The 21,481-nt window shown below is 42.9% G+C and overlaps 1 protein-coding gene across 6 annotated transcripts in view; it reads left to right on the top strand.

Moving 5' to 3' along the window:
* MAP7 (microtubule associated protein 7) overlaps window positions 1-20,326 on the top strand; it is a 164,451-nt gene extending 144,125 nt beyond the window's left edge. For all 6 annotated transcript variants that reach the window (XM_053288709.1, XM_053288707.1, XM_053288698.1 and 3 more), the window contains 9 exons: window positions 487-761; window positions 1,619-1,802; window positions 2,931-3,123; window positions 9,486-9,581; window positions 10,611-10,661; window positions 10,781-10,823; window positions 11,852-11,987; window positions 16,595-16,824; window positions 18,309-20,326. In XM_053288709.1, coding sequence (XP_053144684.1) covers window positions 487-761; window positions 1,619-1,802; window positions 2,931-3,123; window positions 9,486-9,581; window positions 10,611-10,661; window positions 10,781-10,823; window positions 11,852-11,987; window positions 16,595-16,824; window positions 18,309-18,319 — 1,219 coding nt within the window. In that variant the 3' untranslated portion in view covers window positions 18,320-20,326. The remainder of the gene's footprint in view (window positions 1-486; window positions 762-1,618; window positions 1,803-2,930; window positions 3,124-9,485; window positions 9,582-10,610; window positions 10,662-10,780; window positions 10,824-11,851; window positions 11,988-16,594; window positions 16,825-18,308) is intronic.
* Window positions 20,327-21,481: the final 1,155 nt, after the last annotated feature.

Below are 21,481 nucleotides of genomic sequence, written 5' to 3'. Positions count from 1 at the left end.
CATAGCAACCCTGCAATCAAGAAAGAGGTAACAAAACAATTCAAGACACTGGAAACTTTCTGAATGACAGTGAAGTATTCCTCTGTTCCGTTCCAATCAGTTCCTTTCTTATTTTCTTCAAAGGGAAGTTTAAATTGTAATAGTGTAGGCAGAGTTGTTCATACCATAACAAAGATGCTAGATGGAATAGTTCAATTACATTAGGGTAACTCTTGAACCCTAACCAAGAAATGCTGCCTGACCCTTGGTCACAGAAGGAGAACTAATATAAGGGAATATTGCACCTCTTTCTTTTTTTACCTCCTTTCTTTTTCCTTTGCTTCCCACATCTTCCTTTTCTTTTTCAAGAAGAAAGATAGATAGTTACTAAGGAATGTTGAGACTGGTCATTATTGAATGTTTAAATGCCAAAAATTCAATTTAGTCTAAATAACTACTCTCTTTTGGGGTTAATGTTGTCATCACTGTTTCTTTTGGCTGAAATAGGCATGCTTCCAGGTCTTTGCCTTTTTTGCCTGGTACACCCAAAAAAATAACTTCAGTTCTTGGATCATCCAGAATCTCTTCTACTCAACCTCGTCCTCCTTCCCCTGGCAACATTCGACCTGTCAAAAATGAGCACAAGGATACTGAGAAAAGAGAAATACGACAGGAGCCTGAGAAAGCAACTGAAGGAAAGACAGACAATGGGAAAACAGCCTCAAATTCCAGCACAGTGGCAAATGAAGGAGGACTTTCTAGTAAACCAGAGACCACACATAGTAAGACTTGCCTTATTGCTCTCCAGATGTGTTCCATTCTCTTTAACGGACTAACCCCCATTCCATCATGTGGCATTTCAGTACACAAGTCAATAGGAGAAATTGTTAGAGGGTTACAAGGTTCATTATTTAATTGAAAGGCTACTAATAATATTCAAAGCACTACACACAACCGAGGGATTTTTTTTTTTGTAACCAGTGCTGGCTTCAGGTTTGGAGAGCCCTCAGGCAAGGTGCCATTGATTGGGACACCGCTCCATCTCTTAAACTTATTTTTATACCGTTTGAGTTTTCAAGAGGCATTTTGCTAGGAACAGTGCTTCCAGCTAAAGTGCTGGATTAGATGGGTGCTGGGTTTGATCCAACAGGACTGTTCTTGGGTTCACACAGAAACATAAGAAACTGCTTTGTTACTGAGCCCCAGACCATTTATAGGCTCATCTAACCAAGGATTTTCTGCTTTGACTGGCAGAGCTTGTCCTGGGTCTTTCCCAATCCTGCTATCTTTCCCCCTCTGCTACTGAGCTAGTAGCTTCTCCAAGATGCGCTGGACTAGATGACAGACTGTTTGTTTGTTTGTTTGTTTGTTTGTTTGTTTGTTTGTTTGTTTATTACACTTGTATACCGCCCCAAACTTGTGTCTCTGGGCAGTTCACAATGACATTGCATTCCAGTTATACAATGACATTGCATTCCAGTTATACAAAAGTTGCATAAATGTGCCCTAAAGAAAGGAAGTACGTGTAGGTTCTCGGGAAGCCAAATTCTCCATCAGATCATAGATTCTCTTGGGTAGATATATAGAATATGTCCTGGCCTGTTAAGAGTGCTGAATATTCCTTTCTTGTATTTTTCAGTTGCTCCCCCAATTCTGCCCCCTGCTCCTTCAACTGCCTCGCCATCCTCTGTGTCTAGCAAGCCTTCTGCAGGCACAACAGACCCAGAAGAAGCAACCAGGATGCTCAGTGAAAAAAGACGATTGGCTCGGGAACAACGAGAACGGGAGGAGCAAGAAAGACGGGAGAGGGGAGAGATGGAAAGGTGACCACCAATGTTCTCTCTAATTTTTTTCATTTGTGTGCGGAATGAATTTTGTTCTGGGCAGCAGTATCAAGGCATTGTGTGTACACATGCACTCAGAATGGGGTCTTCCTGATTCAACCTGAGCGGGCTCTAAAATTAACTGAGCTGACATCAAAAAACTTGTGAGCATGCGCATGCCTTAGAGGGAACACTGGTGACCACCTTATCTTTGCTGAGTGGAGAAGATGCACTTAGCATATCTTAATATTTCTTTGCATAAAACTTTAACCCTAACACTGAAAACTAATATGGTTAAAAAACAACAATTTTGTTGTTGTCTGTTGACCTGTATAATCAATACAAATTTTAGTGTGCAGTTATAGTGTTGATATAAACAGGATGCTGAAGCTCACTTTCCCTGGACTGAGGTTACAGCTGAAGTAACAGACCTGAGGCAAATGTTCAGAAAAGCTTGTGATTTAGTCCTCTCATGCAATCACAGAATATATGGGGGGATTGCTTATTTCAACTTGCTCCCTTGTCAATATCTCCTGGAATGCTGAAGTAGTATAGTTCTGTGAGAATTTTGAATTAGCTGTTACTGATGCTGCCTGTCCAAGGAAAGAATGTCCAAGTTGAGAAGTTACAATGAACACTAGTTTGTTGGATCACTTAAAGCACAGTCTTTGGGCATGGGTGTCTTGGGAAGTGGTGGTATAAGAAGCATTGCATTTAGTCAAGCACGCAAGGAGAGAGGACAGCAGAGAAAAGCGCATGTGCAGGCCTATCAGCTTACTTGCAGTCTAAAAAACTGTGGTGTATTGGATCATCTGAACTGGGCTTCAGAGAGAGAAGGAAAACTCAGTAATAAATCCAGGTATATATCTCTGCCACTTGCCACAAACTGAATGACAACCCGGAAGCAGCTCTATCTTTACAGTTCTGTTATCAGCTGTTTTCTGCCACTTATTTTCTATTTCTTTTCTTTTGACACCTTAAAATGGGTATTTTTACTATTGATCTTTCTTATTTTGCTATAATGATTGGTTAGCTTTAAAAAAAACCTTACCGTTCCTTGCCTCCCTTCACCAACTATGTGTTTTTTTCTGTACCGTATTTTAATGTCATATATTTTAACACTTACAGACAAAAGAAAGAGGAATTGGCACAGAGGATAGCTGAGGAGAGAGCTCGCCGAGAGGAAGAGGCTCATAAGCAAGTGGCAGAAAGGAAGCAAAGAGAGATGGAGCAAGAACAGGAGAAAGAAGAACAGTTGCGCCGTCAGACTGAAGAAAAAGAACAGAAAGAAAGAGAAGAAATGGAACGCCTTCAGAAACAGGTATGCTTACGTGATTGCCCTATAAAGAATAGAAGGTTTTTAAACTGCTGGCTGATTTATATGCACAGGTAGTTAAAAGAACCTATGGGAACTCTTAAGATGGAATTCTGAATGAAGACAGGAAGGACCTTGGACACAAGACTTATCATCTTAGGCTCTTCAGACTGACTTCTTTTTTTAAAAAGTGCCATACAACATGCAAAGCAGGTCTGGAGGACCATCCTGGCATGTCACTCACCCTTTCACCCATGCTCTTCCCGGTTATGGCATTTTGGCTGAAGCGATAAATGCTGTAAATGTGATCATACCTGTTTCTGTGATCACAAGGCTTGGGTGCCCAAGCCTGATGATCATAGAAACACCCAATATCATGCCTATGGTGTTCACCTCTTCAGATGTCACCCCACGTGACAGCTGCCAGAGCTCTGGCACCCACCTGATCTCTGCGCATGCATGGAGGTCAGGTGAATGTTGGAGCTGCAGCAGCCACCTCATAGGATGGGGCACTGCTGTTCACGGTGGCTTGCAGGTGCTGGCAGTACCACTGGTAATCACTTTTTAAAGGTATCTCTCTCCACCCTCATTGGCTGCCACTGGAGCGATGTGTCAATGATGCGGCAGGGCTTCCAGACCCACTTTGCACACTATACTCATGTATGGTATTTCGGGGGGGCGGGTAGCAGTGTGAACAAGGCTTTGGTTGGCTGTAATTTGTACAACCTAGAGTTTCCCAAGTTTGGACAAAACAGGAAAGTGGATGAAACAGGAACAGAAGCCTTATATCTCCTCTCTTCATGTGCCAGAGGAGAAGGGTGTGGGGGGGCACTGCTGATGCATGTAACATTAAACCATGGTTCATTATATCTGTTTCTGATGTGAACAGTTAATATAGCATAGCAGGAGCGTAGCAAGGTTGGAGTGGGCCCAGAGATGAGATTTTAAAATCTCACCCCCTCACTGCTTTCCTCTCCTTCTCCTGGCCCGATGTCTCTGCTAACTATCTCAACTAGTTACAAGGTGTAAACAACAACAGAACAGCAGACCCAACTAATACAACAGTATCAATGAAGAACTTTAATAATTGCACATATCCCAACTATGATATCTCGCCACCGCCTATATACTCTCACACCCCAGTCCCCCAAGGATTTAAGCCTATTTCAAAATAAGTATGCTGCCTGGAAATACATTTCACTGAATACACAAATGCACACTTCACAGTATATAGTGATATACATCAATCAAATACTATATATTTGTGCTACTTTTAATGCCTAGAACACACTAGAAACACTAGAGGTAAGAGTATTTATGCTGCTTAGCTAGATAGATGTAATTCAAACTCACTCATTTCCTTCTTGCCTTCAACAGTCAAATTAAGCACACTGTTGTCTTCTACAAGTTCAGCAGTTTGTAACATCTCTGCAAGATTAACCCATAGACAAATCACTGTCATGGTCCTGGAATATTACAATGTTTAAGATAAAGCCTGTCCTTTTAAGAATTATAAATATTATTGGAAATTAAATGCATGCTGTGAATCATTTTAATTATTTTTAAAAAAAATAAAATGTCTTTTAAAAAAGGCAATAGGTGAACAAATCTAAAAGAATCTTGGTTTTCTTTTGTTGGACAAGAAAGACAGTACAGTTTGATATTGCTTAGTGATGAATTCTGTAGTTCATTGTACTATTCTTTTGCAAAGCAACTGGCAGTTATCATTGCTCAGCTTTGTATGATAATTAAGTGACATATTTCAAATATCTTAAACTGAAATGAGCACCAAAGAGAAAGGAGCACTATTTTTTAGTGAAGTTCTTAACAAATCACAAAACTACACTAGCAAAAGCTGGTAATGTGGCTTTCTCAGTATTGTTTATTGAACATTTAGTTGTATCTTAAACAATCAGATAATCATCAATCCCTGTATATGTTCTAAAGCTATGAAAACTTGAACTCTCATCTTTTAATTATGCTCTTACTAAACAATACTTTTGTTGTTGTGTGAGCAGTATCCATTCCCTCTGTGTAAGCCATACCTGCATAACTCAAATGACCTGGTGGGCCAAAACTGACCATGACTTGGCTCATGGAGGCCAAGGTCAATTTTTAGGGTGCTGATTATTAAAGTAACACTTAATATTAATCAATTAATTAAACCAAATTAAAGTGAAATTAATTAAAATTAATTTAATCAAAATTTAACTTCAGAAGTTCTGACAGGCCAAGATCAATTTGAAATAAGATAAAATAAATTGAATTAAAATTCATTCTAATAAAATAAATTATACAATCTGTACAAAATACATAATAAAATGCATTGTTCTTTCTTTCCACCTCTACCAAATCATCACACTTAACATGAAGCACATGTAAGGAAAAAAATTAGAGAAGCTTTTCTCATATTTTTGGACAAGAAGATTACACTTTGATCAGAAGGGAGAGGGGGAAAGAAAGAGGGAAAGGATGGGGCAGGAGGCTTGGAGAGGGGGGAGGATGGGGCAGGTGTCATGGCTTGAGAGAGAGAATGGAGAGCGGGGGAAGAAAGAGGGAAAGGATGGGGCAGGACAGGAGGCTTGGCAATAGCACCAGTGAGCATGGAAAGGGGGGGAAGGATGGGGGCAGGGAGGCTTCATGCATGTGAGAGATAGAATGGAGATGGCGGAAAGGATAGGGGGCAGGGGGCTTTGTGTGCGTGAGAGAGAGAATGGAAACGGTGGAAAGAGGGAAAGGATGAGGCAGGAGTGGAGGCTTGGGGGGAGAGAGAGAGGCTGCAGGCTTTATGAGATGAATCACCTCATCCCACCAAACCTCCATGCATTTTCTTTTACATTTCTGCCACCGCATGGCCAAGGGATGAGCCAGGAGTAGTCTTTCTCCCCCCGCTCCGGCAGCGGTGGTCTCACTCCCAGAGCGATGCAGGGCCTGCACAGTGGAAAGAGTGTCGCTGTGATGATCGATTGCTGTGATGTTCTTTCCACTGCCTAGCAGTTGGGAAGAAACACAGCCGGGGCCAAACGGCAGACGCTGCATTGCTCTGAGAGTGAGATTGCCACTGCCGGGGGGGGTGGGCCAGGAGTAGTCCTTCTCCCCTGCCACCCGGCAGCGGCAGTCTCACTCCCAGAGCGATTCAGGGCCTGCCGTTTGGCCCAGGTGGCTGTGTCTGTTCCCAACTGCAAGGCATGTCTGCGCAGAGGAAAGAGCATCACTGTGACAATCGATCATCACAGCAACGCTCCTTCCACTGTGCAGGTGCTCCTCACAGCTGGGAAGAGACACAGCTGCCTGGGCCAAACGGCAGACCCTGCATCGCTCTGAGAGTGAGATCGCCATGAGATCGCTGGCGGTGGGAGAGAACAGGACTACTACTGGCTCATTCCCTGGCAGCCATCCCTCAGCCAAGCGGTGTTGGGATGGAGCTGTCCCGAAGGAATACCGGGCTGGGCGGTTTGGCAATGGAGGGTCATGTGACATGTTTCTGGGGGGCCCTCGAGGCAGCGGGCCCCCAGACAACTGTCTCTCCTTGCCCAATAGTAGTTATGCCACTTTAGCATAGCTAGCCTTTCCCCTGTCTTTCTTTAGAGCCAAACACCACATTACATTGGAGCCCTATGCTTGTAGCCTCCAACATAATTTTTCCCCAAAAAAAAGCAGCTGGTGGCAGATTTGGATGAGTGCTTCAATGCAGGAGAAGGACAAGGTTCCAACCTTTTCTCCAGTCATGGGAAAAATCCAAACTGCTCTCCAGATAAGTATGTAGCCCATTTCCCCCTCCAGAGTTATTAGCAGTTCTGGGGGATTATTTGGATTGGATGTGTGGCACAAGGTGATGGAGTAAAGGTTAGACCCTCTTCCCTCTCCCTTTTGTGGTGCCAAGTTCCTCACTTCTCCAATGTATCAGTGGGGGGAGGGGGGAGCACCTAAGGAAAATTATGCACACACGCACTAGGAGTAATGCTTGAGGCCATTATTATATATACTACAAGAAAGGCACAAAGCACTCCAGGTTTCACGGAGGACATAGACAAGCACTGAAATGATCTTAGAATCCCACACTTTAATATGAAACAAAATGTGGTTGTGATTCAGAGACGTGCAAGGTGTGTAAGGTTCCCGCCCCCTTTTTTATGAGCAGCAGCAGTAGCAGCCCACCCTTTCCCTTCCCATTTCCCCCTTATTACTAGAGCACACACACACACACACACTGCCATCCCAGATATTCGCTTCTGATTGAAGCAAGGCTGAGCAAAGCATTGGCAAGTGGCAAGCATTTGGTGCCAGGAGGGAAGTAGGACTTTATCTGAATCAAACAGCTGTGTCAGGCAAGCCTGAACCCTGGTGCCAAGCTGCTTGGGGAAAGGTCACTCACCCATCCTGAGTTCTCTGCATTCTGAATGAAGCCAGAGCTCTAGACCAGGCTTGCTCAGTTTAGACCTAGGGGTATGCACAAAACCAGCTGGCCTGGTTTGGTTCAAGGCCGAACTGACCTCAAACCCAACCGGGCCAGTTTGGTCTGGCACTTCCTTGAACCCCTCACCCCCCGGTTTGGTTCGGCTTTGGGGGTTCGTGGACCGCCAATGTTTTTATTTATTTTTATATATATATATATATATATATATATACACACACACACACACACACACACACACACACACACACACCCCTTCTACTCACTTCAGGGGAGTTCCTGGAGACGGTGGAGGGGTCTGCGGAGGTTCCCTCTCCCCCCGCCAGCCTTCTAAATCACTCCCTCGCCCCATTTTGGGTGTTCTTCGGCCACAGTTCAGCCTTCACCCAAAAGCTGATGGCCATATTGGGGGCTGTGTGCTGCTCACAATTGCACAGGTGCACGGCCTCAAAAATGGCTGCTACGCCAAGGAGAGAAGGCCGAAGTGTGGCCGAACTGGCTGGAAGGGGCCATAGGGAGAGTTGGCGGGGCGGGGGGGAGAACCTCCACGGACACACACACCCGCTGCCTCAAGGAACTCCCCCAAAGGGGATTAGGTGTTTTTTTTAAAAAAAAAAGGCCCAGAAGCCCCAAACAATTGAGGGGTGTTCGGTCCGGGGTTGGACCCAGTGGGATGGTTCGGTTAGACGTCAAACTGGCTCGACGTCAAGCCGGTTTGCACATCCCTATTCCCCTCAGAAAGGCTCACTTAGCTGATCCTACTGAGTTGTCCTCCCCAGTTTCCAAGCAGTCCCCCATTTCTTCCTTGTCCCTTCATATAGTGCACATGGTTTGTTTATATACTGCCTGATATTTGCATCTCTAGGTGGTGTACACAATTTAAAAATAACAAATATAAAACAGAGCAAAAACAAAACAATTTCACAGAATAAAAAGTTCTGTGATAAACGTTTTATCACAGGGATAAAATCTCATGGGATAAAAACAATTAAACAGTTTAAAATTAATTTCAGTTAAAAGCCTGGCAAAACAGTGTTGAGCTTTGACTTACCTACCAGAAGCCCCCAAGAATAATTGGAGTGTGCTTCGGCCCTGACTGGCCACTGAACAGATTTGGTCCAGAGGCCCCTACCTGGTGTTTCTCAGACTGCAGCCTTCTTGGTTCTGCACATGAGACTAAGGACAGGTATACAACTGCCTTTTACTCCCTCTCTCTCTCCCTCTCTGTCTCTCTCTCTCACACACACGCTTTCCACCCCAACTGACACTGCCAGCCTAAATCTGCTCCTGTCTCTCCCTGGGAATTATCTTCATCCCTAGCACAACTGAGATGACACAGAAATTAACAACTACTACATTTTTATATTGTGCCTCTGCTTTATAAAAAAAATAAACTTTATTTGTTTCCAAAATCGTTGCCTCCAAGTCTGTTTGCATCCCTGGGCTACCCTAATGTTGTCTTGCCTCTGACCCGGCTGTTATCCATTTGTTGTTCATGCTTGCAAGTTGCAATATATCAAGTATACCGCCCAGAGACATAAGTTTCGAGCGGTATAAAAATATGTTAAACAAATCTAAGTACAAATATTTCCTCCCAGTTTGGTCTAAAATCATTGATATGCATGTATGTAGTGTACACAGATGAGCAAGCATGGTAGCACCTCCCTCGTCAAGCTTCCCTTCCCATCTCGCCCTCCTTCACCCTCAGACATTGCAAGCTTCTTTTGAAGCATTTGAGGAGTTGCTCTCAGGATAGTGACCAGTGGAAGCTGCTCTTGGAAAAAGGAAACAAGCCTCCTGCTAGACTGGTGCAGCCTCTCGCACATCCTTGCTGGATTGCACCTACTGAACACAGAAGGCCTATCAGATTTGCAGATAAGCAGACATTACTGACAGAGCAGCAATTACACTTTAAGTACATCTATTTTTTCCCCTTTGACATGTCATCACTTAGAAAGAAGAAGAAGCTCGGCTACGAGAAGAGCAGATCCGGTTAGAGCGTGAAAAGCATTTCCAAAGGGAAGAACAGGAGCGCTTAGAAAGAAAGAAGGTAACGGAAAGGCACAAACACATGCATGCAACTGAGGCTTTTCATTTTCACAGCTGATAATGGGACTCGTTTGTCCTGTCCTTATAGTCTTGTAGATTGAACATTTTTCTAAGCACCAAGACATACGGACCTTGAAAAAGATCTCTGAACTCTGAACCTGGGGTGAGCTCTCTCTCTCTACTAAATAGGATGGTGTTCTTCATTGCAAGGCCTGGGAGCCAGTGGCAGCTCCCATCGACCCCAAATGCAGCTCCCTGATTATTTATCAGGCCTGCCTGAAGCTTTGGCCAAAGCAAAATACTCTGCACAGCCCTCATGGCATGGTGCAGAGAGGACGGTTCCCACCATGCCATGCTACCCTTTGCCCAGCCCCATTGGGACTCTTTAAGGGAAACAGAGTCCTCTCAGGTGCCAGCACCAAATGTGGAAAGTTTTCTCCACAGAGCCCTATGGGCAAAGCTGTGGGAAGGATGGCATTTCCCAGCACTCCATACACACCTTGGGCTTGACAGGGCTCTGTTTCTCATAAAGGGCCCCTCCCAGCTCTAACAAAAGTACAGCATTGCACAGATGTTCAGTGTGGTAGGAAATGGCTCTTCACTGAAGTTTTTTTGGCAAATGGCATCCGCTTGAAAATTAGTGTGAAGATCATTGGTATAGGGCAGGCCTACTCAACTTAGGCCCCTCAGCTGTTTTTGAACTACAGCTCCCATAATCCCCAGCCACAGTGACCCATAGCCAAGGATTATGGGAATTGTTGGCCAACATCTGCAGGAGGGCTGAAGTTGAGCAGCTCTGGTATGGGGGGGGGGGGGGAGGGCTGGAGAACTCCCTGCATGTGAGAGGAGGGAGTGTGTGATGAGGTGCCTTGCTTACCTGCCCTCTTGCTACCACTACTGTGCAACCGCCTGTTGAACCCCTGAGACAGAAGCTGCCCATCTTGGGGAACTGCCTTTAAAGCACAGTTGCTCAGTAGTTCTTCAGACTGGCCAAACTAACTGCTAAGTTTTCCTTCCATTTTCTGTGTAGCGCCTGGAGGAGATTATGAAAAGAACTAGGCGAACAGAAGCTGCAGATAAGGTATGTGCTACATTCCAACTTCTCAGTAGAAATTGTGTGCATGTTTGTGCATAGATAGATAAATGAATAGGGGTCTTTTCCAGTGCAGCTTCTAACTTATAAAAATATTTATTTTTCAGAAATCAAATGAACAGCAAAATGGGGAGATAGCAAAGGAAACAGGTATTGCTTCTGACTCTACACTGACTCCTAAAATGGATAGATATTCTTTATTACAGCCCAAGACCAGCAACAGACTCTACACATAATTTGGTAGTAAAAGTATTATTCGGAACATGGACCTGAATTAGGGTGTTTGAAAACTGGCAGTCCAAATATGGTTAATGAGATGTCAATGAGAGCCTTCAGGAGATCCTTAAAGACCCATCATTTGAGCCTGGCTTTTAATGATATTTTGTTAATTGTAATTTTAATCTGATTTTAATTGGTTCCTGATTTTAATTGTTATGCATTTCTGGTTTTAGTGTAAACTGCCCTGGGCCATTTTGGGAAGGGCGGTACATCAATCAATCTAAAGTATATCAATCAATCAAAATCATTACAAAGGGTAATGAAATATATTATTGGGTCTGCAAGCTTTAATGGGGTTGGTAGATTAAAGTTTTAGATGATGAACTGGTTGGAAATCTGTCTTAATCAAAATATTCAGTTTGGTCTTTCCATCACCATGTACTCTGTGGGAATGATAGGACTAGTGATTTCAAATGTAGTACTATAATAAACAACTTCCATTTGCATTTAAAAATATATGAAGCTGAGAGAAGGCACAAATTCTGTGTCTCAGAGCAAAAGAGGTGCATAAAGTTTACGTTTGACCATTTTTGTGACTCCATGGTGTCATTAGTAATTAGATATTATGTGAAGGATGCTACTTTCCCCCAACCCCTTCCAGGCTTAATTGGAGCCAGGGCCCTGAAATATCTCTTTATTCTTGCTTCAAGTTTGGAACATGTGATGCTCCAAAGGAAGAGAGCATTTTTGAGCATGTGAAGAGTGCATAACCTTCTCCAATGAGTATTTATAGCCAGCTTCCACGTATCTGGAATGGATAGGGGTTTAAGATAACAGGAAGTCTGAGTTGTTTCACTTCTCTACAAAAATTGCATTCTGAGAGTACTGCTAGTTGGAAGTGAATATGTTCTTTCTCTCAAAAAACATATGTGGACAACTTTTCTTCTTCTTTTCTCCAGTAACCAGCCCTACATCTCCATTAAGCCCTGTGATGAGCTCTCAGGTTCAGTGTGTGCCAGAGCCTCCACGCAACGGGGAAATGGTAACCCATGCACATGTGCTCATTTCACATCAACCTACAGTAACCCTAGACAGGTGAGAGACATGATGCTCTTCAGGAGTCGAGGTTTATTTAGCAATTTAAGCTATTTCATCTTGCTGAGAGGAAAGTATATTATATCACATTATCTCCCCTTGTTTGTGTTTCAAGAATGTGTTCATCATCTACTTCCCAGTGCCCAATCACATACTCTAGCTACCATTCAGTGTCAGCTAAATTTGCTGACTAAAAATTGTAGTTCTCAATAAGCCACGTAATACTGAAAATACAATTTGCTGCTAAGTTGCTAACATACTGTTTAAAATTTAATGAGAAATACAAAGTCCCTCTTCTCCTTTAGTTTGCATCCTGTCATTACTGAGAGAGAGGCTGCTATAGAAAATACATTGTAGTGTACAGCAAAAAATAAATAAATGCTGTCCTCCGTTACATGAGCCTCGGTAGTCATCATATTTTAAAAGCTATTTATTAGCATCAAAAGCAAATAATTAGCTTTTGGGTATTGTGCTTTCTGGACAGGAAGCATTTGGCATTTGCACTGCTGGGAATTCTCTCTGGTAAGAGATACCCTTCTATTACAGCAGAGTTCCCAGAGGCAAAACACAGCGGAGTCTGATCAGGCATGCATGTTAACTGAGAGCAAAAGAAACTTGGAGCCAGTTCATAGTTTCAAATCAATATGAGAAGTCTTTATTGGAGAACTCCGTTCTAGATAGGAAAGTGGAGAGACAATCTCTAATCTAGCTAGCTAGCTGGATGCAGAGAGATGCTGTCTGTATCTCTGCACACATGGTGCAGAGAGAGAGGCAAGCATGTTTGATAGGGAAAAGGAGGAGGAGGAACGGAATGGAGGCAGAAAGGACGGAAGTCCCTGAAAGTATCAATCTACATATCAAAGGGATAGTGTAAGAGCAGTAGAGAGGAGAAATGACCAATATCTTGACCCCTCTAGCCCTCTGACTCACTAATCTGTCCCTCTCTGTCATTGAGGCATGAGGCAGCGCAGAGTCCTTCACTTCCAACATGCACTTCATCAAATAATAGAATTGGAGAACTAGAATTTGTTGGAGAGTCCATGCTTAGCAGAGTTTTATTCCAGTAGATATCAGGATAGCTGGTTCTCCATTACTACTAATTGTTGCTTTCTTGAAACATCTACATTTGTGATTTGTTTCAGAAAAACATAATCCTTATCCTCTCCTTGGTACAGCTGTCTGTACTAGATTTCAACCACAGTGCTGTGTTTATTGCAGTGATCTTCACTGAATATATAGCGGGGGCTGCTGGGACGTGTGCCCTCACCCACACTTTCTGCCATGGGCCTCTGCTTTGCTCAGTGACACCCCCCGCCCCCGCCCCCCATAAGGGAGAGGGCACACAGCAAGTCGGGGGGAGACTGCTGTTGCTCCTGCAGGCTGCCACCACTTAGAATTGATATCTGGGTTTTCTGAGAACAAGGGAGGAACGATCTCAGTGTTTCTCGGTGCCACTAGATGTCAGTTCTAAGCGGCAGGCAGTCTGCAGTGCCTGGCAAGGTGCTCCCCCACAGCAAGAGATGATGGCACGTGCTGCTGGAGTGCCGCTAGCCCAAGCATAGAAGGCTTGGGGGAGGGCACATACCACGTTTGTGAGGGAGGGGAGGAGAAGCAAGTCAGGGACTGCCAGCAGGGTCTGTGGCCCACCGGCCTTGCAATGAAGAACCCTGGTTTATTGCTTTCTCCTTTCATTTTCACCTGGATGCTCCACTGGGCTTTCATGTTCATTCTCCCGGATTTCTCTGCAGGTGTATGTATTTTTTACATAAAATGCTCTTCTGACTTCCTTTCTGTTGAATCTCTTCTTTTTGAATAAGTTGCTACATTCCACCCCTGGGAGTCACCCCACCACATTTCAGTTATACTTATAAAATCATATGTATTACTTGTACTTATAATTCAAGCTCAGCTTGTTCCTTTCCCATACAGAGATGGTAGTGAGTAGAAGTGTGTGCTATGGGGTCCAAACACTCATTGCCAAATTGTTTTGCACCATGTTCCTGGTAAGAAAGCTGCAGCAAGCAAGACTTGGACACCAACACGTTGCTTTTCATTCTCAGACTCTGGAATAGTTTGCCGCCTCCTTCTTTCCTCCCGTCATTTCCCCTCATTCCTCCTCCCCTCTCCCTTTCTACCAGGATCCTCTAGGGACTAACGTCTGAGAAACAAACTGAAAAGGGACTATAACGATAAGGAGCAATGACCAAGCATTAGGTGTTAATTTTACAGATGTTTATGTCATCAGTATTGTGAATGTGAATTTGCATCTTTGCTGTGGCAACCAACAGTACATGCATGAATATTCCCTTGTGTGCAAGAGTAGCAATGCAATACTGTTTCACCTCTGCTGATTTTGGGCACTTGTATCCCCACTAGCCTGAACATGGGGCAATATCTGAGGATGTAGCACCCCTTTTTTCTTGTCATTGGATGGTTACACCCAGTTGTTCTTCCGCCCACCCCCCACAGCCCTTCCTTCTGGGATATCTGCAGATAAACATAGTGGGACTCCATCCCCCTGCCCCACTTGCACAGGTGGGAAAGCATGGAGACCAGGTGCTTCTCCACATACCCAAACTGGCAGAGCGGCACTATGCTAAAGAGGGCTGCCAGGGTGACTACAGTGGTGTGCATTCGGGATGTCTGTGAACTCTTCTGCTTGAAAGCAGAAGTGATGGAAGTGCTCTGTGGCCTTTCCCCCACATTGTCTTCTCTCTTGAGCAGAGATGGAGACATCGCCGCCTTCCCTACATGTGTCTGTGAACTTGCATCCAAAGTCACAGTGACAGTCAGTCAACCTGAACACCTTTTAATAATGTGCCAATGCATGGAAGCTGCCTCTTGGTAATCATAACACAGTATTCAGTCCCTTAAAACAGAAATATTTACAGTATATAAAGGAAAAACAACTGCCTGCTGAGGTTTGATTATGCTCCAAATTAATTAGCAAGTACCACCTGCTGTCGGCATTTATCAGTGTGTGTAGCTGCTATCTGTCTCTTCAGACTGAACACCAGATGATGTTGATTAGGGATTCTGTTGTCAAAAATTTGTAAATTCTATAGAGACTGGAAAGAAGGGTGGGTTGCCAGTAGTCTAAAAGAAGGGTGTTTGATATATACAATGTGCCTAAAGAGTTTGAGTCTTTTGGTTGTTAAGGCAGTCTGCAGTATACTGATGGTTTTGTGTTTGAAGTGCTAAGAAGTTAAGATAGGCATTGATATAGCAAATAAGATTTAAATTATAACCAATTTTGTTCTATTAGTGCCTATTCTGATTCTGTGCAGCTCACCATATGAAGCTGCTTTTTAATGAGTCCTGTTATTTGATTGGTCTAAACCAGTACTGTTCACTCTGTCTTGCTACAGCTCTCCAAAGTCTCTGGCAGAGGGTTTTCCCAGTGCTGCTGCAACATCTTTTTAACAGCAGATCCTGGGGATTGAACCTGTGGTTTTCTATATCCATATCATGTGATAAAAATTGATGTAGCATAGGAGCTAAGAAACTGAGCTACAACTTGGGGACTCCCTGGTTTGAATCTCACTTCCGCTAGGTGGCCCTAGGCAAGCTACTTTCTCCCTCTCAGCCTCTCATCTGCAAAATGGGAATAATAATACTTATAGCCGTAAGAGAAGATATAATATATGTTAAATGCTTTGAACACTTGGAAGCATTATACAGATCTTTTATTGCTTTATTGGACATTTAATGGCATGATACTTTGCATTATTCGGAAACCTACTGGAATTGTTGGCAGTGTTTTAAGTTTTTTCATTGTATCATAGATAGAATGAGACAAAATCTAGAAACAAAATTCCACATCAGACCCAGTAAATTACACCAAATTAGTGCAGACTTCTCTATATAGTACCATTTCTGTTGACAAAAAGCCTTTGCTGCTGCTATTTATATGCTATTTTTCAACAAAATAAAAGTTATCAAAGCAGTTTACATAGAAAAAAGAAGAAATGACCATGACACATGATAATGAGATTACAATGACAACTGTTATGAGTCAGCTAAAAACCATGTTAGACACCCCAAGAAATTTTCTAAATGTGTTTATGCCTGGAGGATTCTGCTAAAAATTAAGGCACTGGTTGTCAGCTAATGGATTTGGACCCGCTAGTGGAACATTCCCTGGTCTAAGTGGGTCATGCCAGTAGTATCATTGCCATCTTATTTTATTTTAGTTTTGTGTCTAGGGATTTCTTTTTTTAAAAAATCTCACTTACCTGTGAGTAAATATTTTGAATACAGCTGAATTTATATCGAACTAAATATGCATAAGATTGGGCTGCACACCTGACTTTCATGTTAGAGGCTGAGGTCTGAAAAGATTGGTTATAGAATTAGGACATGATCTTACAGTTAAGCATGTAAATCAATGGGAGTTAAAACTGCTTAACTACATCCTACCGAAATCAATGAGAGCTTTGCCTGTATCATGCCATGAATTCTTTCAATAGAGGAAATTAACTCTGTACTGTGTGATGGGGGTGAGTGGGAATTAGCACAGTGTATACCTTAATAGTGAATAATGAAAAAATAGTCTATAAAATATTGCTTAGTCAAAAAAAATGATCAGTCATATTCATGCCTTTCAGTAATTTTAACCCAGGAAAACATTCAAATGAAAATGGAGTGTCTATGCAGAATGAAAACTTTGAAGAACTCATCAGTTTACCCATGGGAACGAAACAATCCAGGCTGGATGCCATGAACAATGATGAGGATGGCTCTGGAATTCCTTTGACTCCGATTTTGGCCTTTGAAGATAAGGGGACGCTAGGGCCGTTGCCTCAGGTAGATAATGTTCAAACACATCAAACAGCAGGTAGGTGTGCTTTAGACTTCTTCAAACTATCTTATTTCTAACTAGCATGAAGTGTGGCATCATGGATGAAGCCAAGAAGTGTCTAGCTTCAATTTATTACGTACAAGTTCATTGCAGAATGAATTTGATAAGCTTTCATTAAAGAGGAGGAACAGAGTGGGGAAGAGAGAGAATGCATGCATGCATGCTCGCTCATGGTCAAATTACTAGGTCACTGTAAAATGTTTTGTTCTAAGTTGGATATATCCCTTTTACCCCCTTCTCCAAACATGTTTTATGTTTCTTAAAGTGCCCTTAGACTATTTCAGTAGGAGAGAAATAAGGATATGGCGCCTGAACCTGGAAAGGGATGTGCAAAGTATGAATGTCAGCCTGTGCAGCTTTCGCCTCTCCTTCATGCATGCAAGGAGCCCTGCCTTCCATTGCAGACAACCCTCACTGAGAGTAACGAGCTCTGCAGTTAATGCTTTCTGTCAAGGCTCCACAAGATCCCCTGTACTCGAAACACACTCATGCCAAGCAGCCCTTCCCGACAGACATACTATCAAGCTCCCCCACATTCCAAACTGCCCCCAACCCTGCACACTTCCAACACCCCCTCCTTCCAAACACCCGCTCCACACCACACCGTCCCCCTCACATTACCTGGCTGCTCAGTCTTGAGGGTGGCTGGGCAAGTGGTGAGGGCTGCACACCACTCCTTCTGCTGGGCTGTCCCTGCTCTTCCCCACAGGAGGAAGCACCATGCTCAGCCACACAGACCATGGCACATCCACACTGCTGCTGCTGCTATTTTGCTTGCCCTCTGTCCACGAGGCTCTCCCTGCTCACTCACCCTTTCTTTTGGGGTTGTACAGCAGAAAAGAGTGGGCCCAGCAGGCATCACAGCGGCTTTCTCCTTTCAGTTCTCTGGGCAGTGCAGTAAGGTGGATAGGGCTCACTGGGCCCAGTTCTCATCATCCCTGAGCCAACTAGAGGGGAGAGGGCAGATGGCTGCTCTTTTCATAAGCAGCTGCCTCTGCCTGCTTGCTCACCTGTGCTTCTCTCAGGCATGTGTGGGGCAAAACATGCCCTTTTTAAGCTCTCCACTCGTCCTGCTGCTCCTGCAAAAGCTCCCTCCACCCTGCCCTATAGCCAGTCCCTGCCCCCATTCACTGGATGCTATAAAACATTCCCATGGAAGTTCCCCTCCTGCCCTAACCTTTGCTGCTGCCATTGTTCTGTCGAGGCAGGGTTATTAGCTCCTCCTAATAAACACAAAACACATGGCCACAAATAGTGCAGCACTCTGATTTCATGCAGAATTGGGCAGCCTAAGCCTATTGAAACTAACCGGGCTTCTTACTTGCCAGGCAAAAACCACCCTTCCCCTAGCATGCTTTTGTTGACTGTTTTTTGCCATTTTTTACATTAATTGTCTTCATCACAGCTTTTTCAAATAAAATGATTTCTTCACCTTTGTCATCTGTTGGCTTACTTTATAGAAGTGATCTGATCTCTGCTGCTAAATCACCAAAGGAGAAGTAGATGTCTCTGCAGCCAATGGAGTTCCTTCCATATTTATGAAGGAGTGTTGTATGTTTTGCACTCTCGAGTTTTCTAAAGATTTCCTGGACACCCCCTTTTTTAAAAAAAAAAAAAAGACCATAGTAGAACCATCAGAAGAATTTATTGGGAATAGACTTGGATTATCTTTCTATCAAATAGATTTCATCACTAGGAAAATCACTTTTCATGTGCATAAATGGCTTTTATCCAGCAAGTTCCTTTGGCATCATCATGGATATATTCTGCATTCTTGAAGGCAAAAGGTTAACTGGATTCTAACAATAATGGGCTGATTAGGGTAACGGACTGTTTGTTGCTGCATTTTGTTTTGTTTTTAAGGCGGGTGTGTGGTTCTTAAAAGGTATAATGTAAAATCAGCAAAGAATCTTTTACATTTTACTGATTGAATACTTGAAAAGTAAATGCCTCATTGCTCTACAAGTAGGGCTACTGGGGCGTTTTTATTTAAACCTGTTGGTTTAAATATTATTGCAGAGAACTCTTAATTATGGGGGCATAATATAGGCTTCTGTATCAGGTTCTTGTAAATGTAACTCCTACATGGACATTCCGTATATTTAGGCATCACTACTGTCTTCTTGGATTTTCTCTGAAAAATAAAACACAGCAGGTTTTAAAATGTGAAAAATTGAAAGCATTATTTTTTCATGGGTGAAATAAAAACCTGTTGTTATCCTAGATAATGTATTTATTAATTTTGTTCAGTACAAAATAAATCATAGAAAAACGTGGCAAAAACTACATTTCAAACTTGATTTTTTTGTTGTTTTTCACTTTGTGAAAGAATACAGGGTTGAAAAGCAAGAGTTTCTGGCTTGACATGATTCAGCCTTGTGAGCCTCCTCCAGAATTAGATTAAGGAACAGAGCTCTTTCAGGTGATGGCGTGATGATCAATGCATTACATGAGGTTGCACAGTACATACCAGTTATTAGCGTGGAGACCAAACTGGGTGGTAAAGAAGTATTGTAAAACACAGTTGAAAAGCATTTGGGGGTCTCAAGTCCTTTTGGTGGAAACAGCAGATAGGAGAGCAGGTCTAGGGCAGCCTGACTGGTCTGCCGCAATTTGGCTAGGATTGGCTGTTGCAGCATAAATGCTGCAGACCAATCAGGTTAAGGCTGCTTGTTTAACAGGCATTGGCCTTTTCCAGTGACTCGTCAGGGTCTATGTGCTCCCTCTGATAAAGTTTTCTCTAATATCTTGCATCTGCCAGATCTGTCGCCATTTTGACTTGTAAAACGTAGGTCCTTTTAATTTAAGTTTTTGGCTTTTCACTCAGACTATCTGTAGTTAGGGCTCACTACTGATATGTTAAGCATTACAGTGCTACCCAAACTGGATAACAGTGCCAGTCAGTTGATTTCAACTGGTGTTGGATCGGGTTGTCTTGTTACCAACATATGTAGCAAGAAATGCTGTGATAAAGTGTTTTGAAAAACACTGGGGTTGATATTTACAGGGCATGTGTTGTCTCAAAGAAAATGACAGTGTACTGGAAATTCAGTGAAAAGATTATGCTTTGTTGGCTTGAATAAACTGTGAAGCCAGTCAGAATGTTTTCATAATAGTTTGTGACACAGCAACAACAAATTATTTTCTTCGGCTATCTCTATTCTCTTTCCATAGCTATTTTATTTTAAATGCTCCAAACATATAGTTTAGCAAATCTAAATGGTATATAAATATTAAATGTTTATACAGTATAGAAATCTGTGTATATATAAATATATATTTTTGTGTGTGTGTGTGTGTGTGTGTGTACATACACACATACACACGTGTGCTTTGGTTGTATTGCTGTACTAGCTGCTATAATGATTTTTAACAATTTGATTCTCTCTTATTTATTTATTTTATATACCACCCTTCCAAAAATGGCTCAGGGCAGTTTATAACAAAATAAAAACAATTAATTAAAATCTAAACTAAATCAGTTGAACAATTAAAATTATTTAAACATTACAATCATTTAAAACCAACATTACAATTTAAAACCATAGATCTAATTAAAAGCCTGGGTGAATAAATATGTCTTCAGTCCCTTTTTAAAAGTTACCAAAGATGGGGAATGCATTCCAAAGTCCAGGGGCAACAATGGAGAAGGTCTGTTCCCGAGTAGCCACCAAGCAAATTGACGGCAGTCACAGGCGATCCTCTCCAGATGATCTTAATAGGCAGTGGAGTTCATGGTGAGGAATACGTTCCCTTAAATACCCATGGCCTAAGTTGTTTAGGGCTTATAGGTAATGACCAGCACCTTGTATTTTGCCCAGAAATGTATCGGCAACCAGTATAGTTCTTTCAGCACAGGAGAAATATAGTCTCTCCTACATGACCCAGAGACCAACTGCAGTTTCCAAACTATATACAAAGGCAGCCCCACACAGAGCACATTACAGTAATCCAGCCTAGAGGTTACCAGAATATGTACCACTGATTTGAGGTCATTCATCTCAAGAAACGGATGCAGCTGGCATATCAGCCGAAGCTGATAAAAAGCACCTCTGGCCACTGCCTCAAACTGGAACAACAAGGAGAGGTTCGGATCCAGAAGCACCCTCAGACTGCATACCTGTTCCTTCCAGGGGAGCGTGACTCCATCCAGAACCAGCAGATTGAAATCATCTCCCGAATTCCGATCCTGCACAATAAGTACCTGTGTCTTATCTGGATTCAGCCTCAGTTTGTTATCCCTCATCCAGCCCATTACTGCCTCCAGGCAGGCATTTAGGGAGGTTGTGCCTTTTCCCAATGAATTTGACATGGATAAATAGATTTAGGTGTCGTCAGCTTATTGATAACACCCTGCACTAAATCCCCTGATGATCTCTCCCAGCAGTTTCATGTAGATGATAAACAACATCTGAGACAATATGGAGCCTTGAGGGACACCATAGGAAAGTTCAGATTTGGAAGAACTACAGTCTCCAAGAGACACCATCTGGAATCTGCCCGTGAGGTAGGAGTGGAACCACTGCAAAGCAGTGCCTCACACCCCCAATTCCTTCAAACGCCCCAGAAGGATACTATGGTCAATAGTATCAAAAGCCACTGAGAGATGCAAAAGGACCAACAGAGTCCCACT

The sequence above is a fragment of the Hemicordylus capensis genome, chromosome 1 (genome assembly GCF_027244095.1).
Source record: "Hemicordylus capensis ecotype Gifberg chromosome 1, rHemCap1.1.pri, whole genome shotgun sequence".
NCBI lineage: Eukaryota > Metazoa > Chordata > Lepidosauria > Squamata > Cordylidae > Hemicordylus > Hemicordylus capensis.
The sequence above is the reverse complement of the archived record's forward strand: the minus strand, read 5'-3'. Positions and strand labels throughout refer to the sequence as shown.